A 12,902-nucleotide genomic window follows, 5' to 3' on the forward strand; every position below is an offset into this window, starting at 1 on the left:
GTAACGGAGATTGAGAGACGCCCTGCAGATATGGTGGGACGACTGCAGCGCTGCTGAGAAGGCCAACTGTCAGCGCCACGGCACTGAAGCAGGGGAGGTGAGGCGAGGCATGGGAGATACGAGGGCACCTTGTGGGCCTCCATTGGCCGGACACTGGACAGTGACGGGCACAGTCACTCACCGCTCCTCTTTCTTTTGGCAGATGCACTCCCCAATAATCTCCTTGATTTCAGGATCCATGACCTTGTTGTAGCTGGCTGGCTTCACCCCCTGAGGAGAAAAAAAAAAAAAGAGAATTATAAAAACAAAATTCTGACGACACGCCGTGAAAACAAAAGAAAAAGAGAACACGGGGATGATTTTGTCACCCGGAAATCTGATCTTTTAAGTATCGGACACTCACACCCTGTAGGCTCGTCAACCTTGACAGAGCATGGCAGCTGTGGTCAGCTTCAATCCATGTCTGTCGCACTGGATTCCAAAAGGCATAAAACCCCCAAAGAAATTTCTCAAACCACTCCTGCAGCACAGTTAATCTCTCTTTCATCCGAGAGCTCAGCACGGACCCCGAAATATAGTTTAATGGCAACACGCGTCTCAATTTTCAGACAGAATTAACATGGACTGTTCAGAACATCCGGAGCATATGGATGGACAGCAGGAGGGGCTTGAGACGTTTTTATACTCTTTCATAAACATTTGGGTTTTACTTTTAAATTGGTGGATTTTTTGCAACTACAAAATGTTCTTTGCTCAACACTCTGACCTCACTTTCTCCATCTAAATTATAAAATATATGCATCATCCAGATTAACATTCCAACTGGTTATGACGCTACATGCAGTATGTGCTCAGGGAGTAGTTTAAAGCTATCAGGGTTTCTCTTTGATCAATCTCCTATTAATATCCTGCAGTGGTCCCTGCAGGGTACTCTAACATGCACACAGTAGCAATGCAGAGAACAGTACCGAGAAACAGCAGCACCGATGCTGCTGTTAACGCAGGCTGTCTTTTTTTATTTTTTTTAACAGCAGGTGAGAGTCATATCTCAGGTTTCCACAGCACCAATTCTCAAGCGTGGAAAATCAATAGCCTTCGTCAAATCAGGAAGCACTATCATGACTTTAAACACTCCTTAATCTAAAAACAATTTGCAGCACGGTTTGCTTGCAGGGACACACACACTCATTGAAAAAAGGAATGGAACACAGCCCTGTGGGCTTTATCTAAAAAAAACAAAAGAATACTTGGACTCCCTCTGTGACTCCATATGGCTCATTAGATTCTTCCCACAAGAAAAAGGAGCAGATCTTGTACTCTACAGATATGCTGCATTCATGCAATTAAAAACTCTCTGGACTCATTATATGGAGAAGCAGCTTAAAAACATCCCTGACATCATTGCACCCTCTCTCACAGGTTCACTCAGCATGACTCAGAGATATTACAGGATGCTACGAGCAAGGCCTCTTCGAGAAGACTGGAGCGTAAACACCACTTTTTGCTGTAAACACAGTTGGAGTTAAACTGTATGAGTGCTCGGAGAATATCTGTGACCGTTTTGTTATTGATGTATGGACACTTGATGGTACTATTGCAAACACAGCTAAGAGAACTACCAGCACACACACTGCTTAATACCTCTTGACTGCTGCAACCCCTAAAACAGTTAGCTCACTTCTACTGTTTATGGACGGTGTGTTTAGCTAAAAGTTGCTGAGTACATCGCCGCCATTCAGCCGCCGCTACGTGGCCAGACGAGTTTTATTTTATTTAGCTAAGATTGTATGAAATGAGCCGATGGCCTGCATGCATCACCGCTTGCGTTTAAATAGAAATGAAGTGTGTTTTACAGCGACTTTGGTGTTTAAACGGGGGTTTGCTAATAGTGCATTCATTCAATAAACAGCAGACACACCTAGCAGAGATCTAACTTTACTGATTGCACCTTTTTAGTCTTTGTCCGTTATCATTTTGGGCCACTGAACGTCTCCCTAAATTTAAACTAAAGAAAAAAAGCACAGCATCAGTACTCACACTCGTGACTTTGCGGTATATCTGAGCAGCGTTCTGACACTCGGAGTAGGGGTATTCCGAGGTGGCCATTTCTAGCATACACATGCCGAAGGCGTAGACGTCCACGGCCTCGTCGTAGTGTTCTTCATACATCTCTGGAGCCATGAACTCTGGGGTGCCTGAAGAGAAAATACCCAACGGATGTGTCATTTAATTTTAATTAATAATAATAATAATTTTAATTTAATTAATTAATTTAATTAATCCGCTCGGTTACATTTCAAAGCCTCCTTACCTATGACGCTCTTAGCAAAGGAAGCCGCCTTGAGCGTTGCCAGTCCTAAATCCCCTATTTTGACCGAGCCGGTCGGTCCAGTGATAAAGATGTTGTCGCATTTGAGGTCTCTGTGGATGATGGGAGGGGTCCTGGTGTGCAGAAAGTGAAGGCCTTTCAGGATCTGTCTGCACCAGCTCCTCAGCACCTTTGGCTTCATTACCTTGAACCTCTTTAGATAGCTGCAAGAAGGAAAGGGAAACGCATTACCCGACAATGAAAGGAGTTTCGATTGTGTTGTGTTTGGTGTGTTTAGCCTTCAACTGCACTCACGTCTTTAGCGTTCCTGACGTCATGAGCTCCGTTACCAACACGATGTACTTCTTCCCTTTCAGGGGCGACTCCCAAAAGTCATAGAAGCGGACGATGTTGGGATGCTGAAGACCCTTCAGCATCTCGGCCTCCTCCTTAAAGCGCTGGCGCTCCACCTTCGACAGCTTGCGATCCTAGAGGAAAGACGACAGATGCAGCAGAAAGAAAAAATTAATATGATGCCCTAATGATGAGATAACTTGTTTGAACATATTTCCTTCGCAGGAACTACCAGATGGAAGAGGCTTTTTTACCCTGAAGTCATTTCCCTGCACATTTTAAATTCATGCATACAGTATGTTTTCAGCAAATGGGAAAGAACGAGTGAGTGAGAGGGAGGTTAGTGTCAGTCTTTGAGTCCTATACAAATCTTTAATTCGACCATATGTGTATCAAAGCAGAAAACAGTGTATGTGTGTGTGTTTGGAAATAATCCAGATCAGTGGCTTTCTTAGGCAGTAAAAAGATTCAGCCTAAATATCATGCATGCGTGTGAAATTTGTTAAAAAGGTATTTTTAGACATTCGACAAGTGGCCTGTATGAATTGAAAATAAAATGGTGGTAAGAATGAGATAAATACAATTGTTATAGTAGGTTCAATATGGAGGATGATAATTTATGTTCAATTTATGTTCAATTTATGTCCGTGTTTTTCTGTCTGATTGTTCGTATAGTTGGTTGTTATGCCGTTATATATTGAATTTTTTGTTGTTGTTTTTTGTTGTCTAGTAATGTGTGACTTGTAAAAGCTTAACTTATGCTGTTTAATACCAGTCAGATGTGACCTCTCACTCACAGAGAGGCTGTGAGAAAGACATTAAAAGGGTGACTAAAGAACTGGGACATTAACATAGTCCCACCCACCGCCCACTGCAGCTAAAGGTTACATGTCATTGATCCCTTTCATCTTTCTCCATCTCCTTCACTTGCTTGCTCCCCCTCTCTTCCACTACCTTTTTTTGCTCCTTTACTCCCCCACCCCCACATCTGCAATCCATCTCTGCACCCCTAACACCAACCACTCCCTCCTCCGAAAGCAGACATCCCCCACACACACAGAAACCCCCTCTGTAAGCGATCCCGCTCAACCCCTTCCCCTTTTCCAGTTCTCCGTGAAGCCTGACCCCCGCTCCGAGAGCATCCGACTCGCGGTATAGCGCCGAGGGGGTTCTTTACTGCGATTCCCCTCTTTGTTTCTCCGCCACAGCAGCGACTTATGTAACAGACGCGCACGCACGCTCGGCACTTAGCGTGGACTGGAAGCACGACCCCGCCCCTCGCAGAAGACGGACGACACCGGCGGTGGAATGCGAAGAGCACAGCGCTGCGAGATTAAATCTGTTCAATTATTCAACCGCCGTGAACCCCCTCCCCTGCGAGATGAAAATGCACAATACATACTAAATCAGCTTGAATAACCTGAAAATTAACTATGAGGCACGATGCAACGTGTTGAGGAATGAGATGATGTGTCGATAAAGCATGGTGCGAGTGTGTGTGAATGTGACTTATTAGGTTTTGTGTGCAAGTGTGTGGGGGGTGGGGATTTTCACTGCACTCTTCTAAAGGCCCATGAATAATTCAGTTCTGCAGAGAACCTTTTCGACTGAGGCGAGCCGAGCAGTGGAGGGCTGGTGCCGCCCGAGTTGGGCTGGGTTCTCCCCCAGCGCTCTTTGCTGCATAAGAGCAGCACATGGACTGAAGTTTACCTGAACCACAGGTTTAAGAGGAGGAAGAGAGAGCAGCTTTCCGTCCCTTTAGACGACACTCTCGCTCTCCTCCTCCCACATTATCCTTTTATCTTTCGTACTCCCTCCTCCTTCTCATCATCTCGGCATTCGTCTTTCAGGAATCCCGCAGCTGTTCGTAAATAACCCCTTTACCCCCACCGCAGAGCACTTCCCCAGAGTCCCAATCAAACTCCCCACAGACACCTCCGTTCGCTCTCCCACTTCCGTTCTCTCTCTCTCTCTCTCTCTCTCTCTCTCTCTCTCTCTCTCTCTCTCTCTCTCTCTCTCTCTCTCTCTCTCTCTCTCTCTCTCTCTCTCTCTCTCTCTCTCTCTCTCTCTCTCTCTCTCTCTCTCTCTCTCTCTCTCTCTCTCTCTCTCTCTCTCTCTCTCTCTCTCTCTCTCTCTCTCTCTCTCTACTGGGGCTTCTGCATATATATTTCAGAGGCGTTTGTGCACAGCGTGGACGGGATACACAGACGGATACATGTGCACACGGAGACAGACACCAGAAGAACGGCACTCCCAAGAGGCACGCGCCAGACAAATGAGATTCATCGGCTTCACGGTTACTGTGAGGGCTGTGAGCTTTTTGACCAGTGTGACTCATCATTTCATGACATTTGAAAAATCACAAAAGTGCTGCAAACACGCTGCATGAATGTTGTCAGAAACGTGTGGAGCCGGTACTACACACATGGCTAAAGAAAAAGGCCCAGCTGGAGAATGTGGAGCCACATAGGCGAGGTTAACACACACACACACACACACACACACACACACACACACACACACACACACACACACACACACACACACACACACACACACACACACACACACACACACACACACACACACACACACACACACACACACAGAGAAAACCATACGGGGTAAATAGATTGTGACATTATCAGGAAGCAATCTATAAAGCCGTGTTCGACTCTGCTGCCACCCCTTACGTCTGTGTGCAGGACTAGATTAGTTCCCCCGGCCCTGGTAGCTCACACAGGTGACACAGACATATGGGACCAGCTAATAGATTAGAACATTAGTCCTGGGAAGTTTGCAGGCTTAGTACACCATGTTATTGCAAAACTATGTGTTCAAATCAAGTTCCTGGCGTAATGTCACATGTCATCGTTGATGCATGCTGTCCATTTAGGAAGAAAGCACCCGTATTGTGGAGAGATTGCTATCGACTCAGTGACCTGAACGCAGCTTTTTTTGAGTCTTCTGGATTCAGCTGCACCTCGAATAAAGAACTCGAAAGTCACATTTTTCTACACCGAGCTTTCCTGAGGAAACATGTGCTATGAAGCAGGCTGGCAGGGGACCGGAGAGTCAATCAAAACCAGTTTACTACCTCTTATGGCATGAATGTGAATTACATTACAAGCAAAAGCATCATATAATCTCGCTTAAAATAAAACACAATCCTTTGTTTCACTTCGTAACCAGATTTCCCCAAAACCAGCCGACTGTCGCTGCTCATCCGTTACGGCTCTTGACTCCATGAGGTTTCTTTTGCAGGAAAGGGGATTTGATTACATGCAAAAATCTGTTCCTCGTCTCCAGCTACGTCTGCAATATTCATATGTTGACCCAAGTCTGAAAATGTGTGAGGACAGAGCCTCACTCTCTTAGGAACACCAGCTTCTAAACCTTTTAACTGCAATAATTTAAACCTACAATGCTAAATAGTGTTAACTTGTCTCCTACCACTACCATTGTGCCCCACTAGCTTTATGTCTTCTGTGGTAAAGTCTATACTTTAAAAGAAAAAAGCCAAAATCCTAATAAAAAAAAAAAATACTGTCAACCAAACCTTCCATTCTTTTCAAAAGTACTGGAAAGAGTGGCATCTCGTTCAAACTAAATAAAAACAATGTTTCACTGCCAAGAATCTATGATCAGCATATTAAAGATATCACCAAAAGCTAGCTAAAATGTGGTCAAGTCTATTTTTAAGTTCCAAAATGTATCTGGACACTTACACAATACATTTTGAGTTTCAAAGTGCATCAAACTGCATAAAGAAACCACCATGCTATTGGTGAACGTGGTGACCCCTTGGTACATAAATAGCTTTTCACTAGATTATTTATAATTCAAGAGTGTGATGTGGTCCTTTTTTTTTGTTTTAAGGCTGTTTTAATGTAGTCGGCGTCGCTAGTTAAGCTTGATTATTAGCCTTTTATTATAATAACAATATCATTGTTATTCTCAAACTCATGTAGAGAACCCCCCCCCCACACACACACACACACCAACATAAAACATTCAAACAATGAGCATCTTTCATTTAATAACCGTTTTATTATCATAGCTCTCTACTCGTACTTGTTAGTACTTGTGTTTGGAGGGCCTAAAAAGAGCATGTGAAATGATTTACCATTTAATTGGAGTTTCTGCCATGAACAGAAGCATAAAAATCATATTTTGTGAGTAAAAAAAAAAAAAAGTTCACTGATTTTTTGCTTGAATCAAAAGAATTCTGGCTAAGTGCCAAAGTGATTGAGGGGGTTTATATCAGGACGAGTGTCTACTATCGATATATCCCCTAATAGAATCAGACTGCCCCTAGTGGGAGAGCACACACACACACACACACACACACACACACACACACACACACACACACACACACACACACACACACACACACACACACACACACACCATTTGTCATCACACACACCGCATCAACCACAAATTGTCTGCGAAAGATGCAAAAAAAAGGTGAGTCATGGCATTTATCGAGACGGATTCTTCACATCTCATAATCGAAAATTACATATAAGAGTGTGGCCTTCAGCCTTGAAAAATACAGATTTCAGTCGGCTTAGAGTAGGTAAATAGACAATAACCACTTTCTAGTCACTGTAAAACATGGCATACAAAACAGCCAAATTAATGAAAATGACTAAACATCAGAATCCGGGTTGATAAATCACTGATATTCTGAATTATGTGATGAGCAAAATGTAATTATTATGTTGATTAGTCTCTTGTATTAATGGGCCCTTATTTTTCAACAAATAAAAGGTTGTTAAATGATCCAAATCAATCCGTCTTATATGACAAACATTATGCTGGACTGGATCATTATTATCATCCCAGAAAAGTATGATGAAAAAATTAATAAAAACCTTACTTTTTGCTTAATGCTTTGAACACACAGCATAGAGAAAATGAAGGCAGCAGAGCACAGAGGCAAAGATAACAGGCTTTTTTCTCTCATAAAAAAAATCTAAAAGACCATAATGTTTTTGGACCTCGGCCCAGATGGATCTATAAAATGACCAAGCAGCTGACCCACTTCTCCATCTAGACAGCACCCAGTCTGTTCAATGTAGGTTCTTACCCAATATTAAAATCTCAAAAAATCAGTTGCACAACCCAATGAAGTACAGTTACTGCAAGGGCAACAGGTTTCATCATTAGTCCTAATCAGAACAGCAAAATTACACGCTCAAAAAAATAAAATTAATGTCGACTTGGTCTCTCTGCACAGCTTTGTGTTCCTAATTACAGTTTCCGATCCCCCCATAACCTGGCTTTATCGTGATCCTTGGTTAACAAGAAGCCGATTAGCATCATTTGGGTTTAGCAACAATTGTGTGACAGCGATTTACAGTATTTTCAAACAACCTCTACTATAAAAGCTAGACAGCTAAACCCAGTGTGCTCGAAGACTTGGCTGAGGAGATTAAGAAAGAAAATATTTCCCTCCAGGATGTACTTAAAAACAAACTAAAAGTGGACTCTGTTGAAATCAGGAAGCTATTTAAAGTTAAGACTCACACACAGACACACACATAGCTGGCCACACTGAACCCACACAGCCACCAGGAATTAGTATAACTTTATAACACTGCAATGAAAAGCTGAGGTCCAGTCACAATGATAATGTGATGCTTTATCAATCCCTGCAGAGTGATTCTCCTTACTAGTGGTCAGAATGATACTGAACACCACCTCCCAAAAAAGCTGCGTCTTACTCACAGCTGAGACATTTCAACAATGAGGATGCTGGGAACAATGGGACACGGAGGTTTGCTCGGCTTAAGGAAGCGTGCAACATTGCTCGGCCGCCCTGTCGCCCTCTGCGCCCGTCCTCAATAACAGATGAGGGTTGTGGCAGCGCTGGCTTAACAGAAGCTGGTGCAGGGCGAGCCCAGAGCCAGCAGACGGCCCGCAGCTGAACGGCGTCCCATCGGTCACGACTGACCGGCAGCTGTGGCGGTCACTCCGGGATCTCTATTTCACCGTTACCCTGCGATGAAGCCACTCTACACCCGAGCTAGGGCACAGTAGGCTTGGGAGGTATGACGGGAAATATATATTCAGTCTCTCGCTTTCTTTTTCCCCTCACGCTTTCTCTATGCGTCCTTGCATTGTTGGAGCGCATTAAACAAATAAAAACAACATGCTAGTGTATGTCTGATTTTGTGTTATTGTGGTTATATAAATGTGATTCATGGTGCGGCTAGACCGCCACCGTTAAAACAGTACCATGCGGTAGAGTAAACTGCAGTGAATATGTCGTTTTTGAAAAGCCACATGCCAACAAATATGGATTGAAGCCAACTATTTCTTGAGATAAAAACTTGGAAATAATGAGGACTATTTTTGATGAGCAAAGTGATTTGTAAGCTGTGCAATCCAGAAAGAGTAGTTGCACAAAACTATCAGAGCAATTCAGCTGAATCATCGGGGCTTTGGCAAAGGAAACAAAATATAAACATGACCGTCAACGGTGGCGGACCGTACAAGGACAGTTACCACCAGTTGCCTAATCTGATTTATTGATCTCCGCGTGCCCTTCTGTAAAATAATGCTTACTGATACATATGGGTATTGCAACATATGCATTTCCAGTCCGTAGATATTTATAACTAAGAGTCTCTCTCTCTCTCTCTCTCTTCAGCAGTTGTTTTTTCTTAAAGCAATATCGTCAGGAGGGGAATTTAAACATCCCAATCCTTTCACGGCATAACATTTTAAACCTGGACAGGGAATGCTGGGAGTAACAGAGGACATCAAAAATGTGCACGCATCAGCCAACCTTGTCTTATTATCAACGTATATCACTTGCTGGTCATCTTCCGATGATGTTGCGACCTTTCATGCTCCTCCTTGATAACATTGCTGCCTCAAAATCTGCTTTTAGACAAATGACTATTCTGCTGTTTGGGTGTGACCCGAGTGAGCTCAGAGAAATGAGGGGGAAGAGGTCAGGAGACGTATAGCAGACACCACCACACCCACAGAACCCTGAGTTAACAGGAAAGAAACAGGAGAACAACAACGCTGCACTCATGACTTAAAACTAGCCGCAGTGAAAGTTTGTTGTATAGGTGTTAAAGTGTGTAACTGTGCGTCTGCCTGGCTGATTGAGACTTGGAGTTAGCCAATGTGGATTAGCTCATACGAACCTCCGGTTAACCTCTTTCTCGTCACAGACTAAATGCGTGGGCTGACAAACAAATGGTTCTTTGACTCAGAGATAAAGAAACAAAAACTTCTGATTACACACTTGTCTCTTCAAGAGACTAATACTTTGTATACAAAGGCCAAGACAACTGCTGACTGATCACATTGTTAAGAGCCTGAATGATGCCGAGATAGGAGGAGCTTTTTCTTTTTTTAATCAAATGACTAAGTTTCTGGCAATATTATAATTCTTTTCTCAAATTTGGTGAGGGGTTATGACAAAGATATGCAATGAAGTACAATATATTTTACAGTTGAACTTAAAGTGTTAAAGCTTCCCCTTCAGGAGCCCTCTTCTGTTTGACGAAATCCGCGTCGGCAACTCAGACAAGCCGGGAAAAAAGCAATGTGGCATTAGTTATGGATTAATCATTTAAACGCTTTACCATAGCCCAAGGTTTTGTCCATCTGACAGTCGAAAACTCAAACATATTCAATGTAACATAAACCAGAGAAGAGTAGGAGCTCCTTGCCTTTGAGAAGCTGGAACCAAAGAATGTATGACATTGTTTGCGATTTGATTAAAATAATCCATTAATTGAGTAATCCCTTCAGCACTAAAGCAGATAGTAATAAAGACAGGCTTGTGCATTGTCTGGGCTCCAATCTTAGAGACGCTCTGAAACAGATGACCCAATGACCTCCTCCATTAACATAAAATAAAAACATTGAATATACACATATTCAACTAGAAATGTTCACTCAGTGGAGTGCCAGGTGTGTCTGCAACAACCAATGCTGTAAAAACATCATTCAAACTCCAAGAGAAGCGGAGATGTATCGCTGTAAAAGCAATGGACTCGAAGTCGTCTCATAATACAAACTATATATAATCGTGCCAAAACGCGAAGGTAAACAGCCTAGCAGAGGCTGAGTGGTGACGGGGTACAGCAGTGCGTGTACTGGTATCTCAGTTAGCCAAACACACCGTCCAGAACATTACCGGTGAGCAAACTGTTTCCACCCCACTGAGTTTTTGGCTGCAGGTCGGCGATGCACTCGGCTGTGCCGTCGCTAAATGCTCCTACCAGCCAGTTGAGAGCGGTGAGTGAGGAGCACGCAGGCAGTCAATAACAACATAAAACAGGTTTCATAGATGTTTTGAGAAAGCGCGAGTCACCGGAACCACGAGAGGTCCTTGACCCTGCAGCCATAACTGGCCACCCGAAATATCATGTAGTGTGCTGGAGCAAAATGTGCAACAGTGGTGCACACTTGTTCGTTCACAGACGCACACACACAGTCACACACACACACACACTCAGCCAAACACATAACCTCTCCCCAGACTTACACCTGGCGGAGTAAATAAGAGTGATTACCGTTTAGGCTATCATCCAAGATAAGGTGCCCAATCCCAAACTTAAAAACTCACAAAACATTCTGGGGGAAACCTCAGTGTTTTGGGATCAGACGCACACAGCAAACAGACCCGTTAACCTCCCACTCCCCGGTAACAGGGGAAGTCACAGAGATTCACAGCACCCTTGTCACACGGTTCTCCTTGTGCTCCTCTTCAGTCGAGCTGCAACTCTATATTTATTTTTTCTAAATTCAAGCCGCAAAAATCTAAATAGGCCATGTTTTCTAATGTTTTCATTTATCATGTACCTCCTGCAAACACAGACACCAAACACACATAATGGTAACACACAGAGGACCCATTCTAAAAACCTGAGAGTAGTCAACACAGCTAGCTATAAATAGCTGTGGTGCTATGATACCAAGGAATTTACCCCAAATGCTGAAGAAAAATATTGACAAATGTGCTAATTGGCATGTAGATGACGAGTGTGTGAGCGGGGGCAGTCTTGCCCATGCGCCCCCTTTTCCCGCATCACTTAGGAGGCAGAGAAGAGGAGAGTAGAGATGTCCTGTGCTGAACTGGGCGGCCTGGCCGACCCCCCTCCCTTGACCATTTCATCAGCCGCTGCAGTGTGCCAGAGAGACAGCATTGGTTCAGCATGATACCCTGAACCAGACTAAACAACACAGGCAAAACCCAAGCAAGGAGGCTTTTTTTCTGCATGGAGATTAAAAAAGCGGTCGTTTTTTCCCGAAACTTTGTGCCGAGTAAAATGCATCAAATTGCAAACTGTAACAGTAACTACTCCTCCAGGGACGCCGCCGATAAAAAGAAAACATAGCAGGAGGATATGCCATCTTAACAGCGCTGGCCAATAAAATCATAACTCTCGACATTAGGTGCCGCAGGATGAATCAGACAGCAGTATAGGACAACTTCTGCAGGAGGTGAAGGAGATGATGAAGAAGAGAGTGCTGCATGGTAGAACAGACTAACTGGTTTTCTAGTAGCGACACGTTTTGCCCACGGTGAACATAATATAGCTATTAAACACCTTTCCGTACAAGTCAGCCTGGTGCAACATCACCACTAATTACAGCCTCTAAATGTACCACATTTTAAACTGGAGAGCAACCTGCGACAGGATCACACCAACCGCAACGCCAAATGGCCAATTTCCCACTTCCTTAAACACATCTTTCCACAGACTCGGAGTGAAAACAACACCAGCTCTCTGACCAGGGCTCCAGACTGCCATTATTAAGGCACATTTTGCGACCTTTTTTTGTTTTATTACTGTGAGCACCAGTAGCAGTTTGTTTCTTTCCTCACACCATCATTGTACATCATGTGAAACACAAGTAGGAAACACTGTTTCCCGTCCCACTGCAACGGCGTGGCGCGGGTTGCATTCATTGCGAGCTTAAAAAAGCAACAATTGCCACGGTGCGCAGATTTATTTTGCAAGTGCAGCTGAATGTGGACACGAGGGCCGCCGCAAGCAATCCCAAAACAATTACTTTCATTGCGTATTGTCTCTGGACCGCACGCCCCAGAGAGCGAGAAAGAAAGTGAGAGTTGGAGAGTGAGACATAACACACTTATTTTTTATAGTCAATGGAACTCGTTCACGTCTGGCACCGGAAACAGATTGACATCCTTTGAGTCGTAATGGTTTTGAGCCCACATGATTTGATCAGTTGC

General features: G+C 43.7%; 1 protein-coding gene across 1 annotated transcript in view; it reads right to left on the reverse strand.

Moving 5' to 3' along the window:
* Window positions 1-12,902, reverse strand: part of LOC306743902 (serine/threonine-protein kinase WNK2) — a gene marked incomplete at both ends in the record, with an annotated part of 41,020 nt that overhangs the window by 22,000 nt on the left and 6,118 nt on the right. The window contains 4 exons of the mRNA XM_079226465.1: window positions 182-270; window positions 2,038-2,195; window positions 2,312-2,532; window positions 2,624-2,796. Of these exons, the coding sequence (XP_079082591.1) occupies window positions 182-270; window positions 2,038-2,195; window positions 2,312-2,532; window positions 2,624-2,796 (641 nt within the window). The remainder of the gene's footprint in view (window positions 1-181; window positions 271-2,037; window positions 2,196-2,311; window positions 2,533-2,623; window positions 2,797-12,902) is intronic.

Source organism: Taurulus bubalis, assembly GCF_910589615.1.
Source record: "Taurulus bubalis genome assembly, chromosome: 11".
NCBI lineage: Eukaryota > Metazoa > Chordata > Actinopteri > Perciformes > Cottidae > Taurulus > Taurulus bubalis.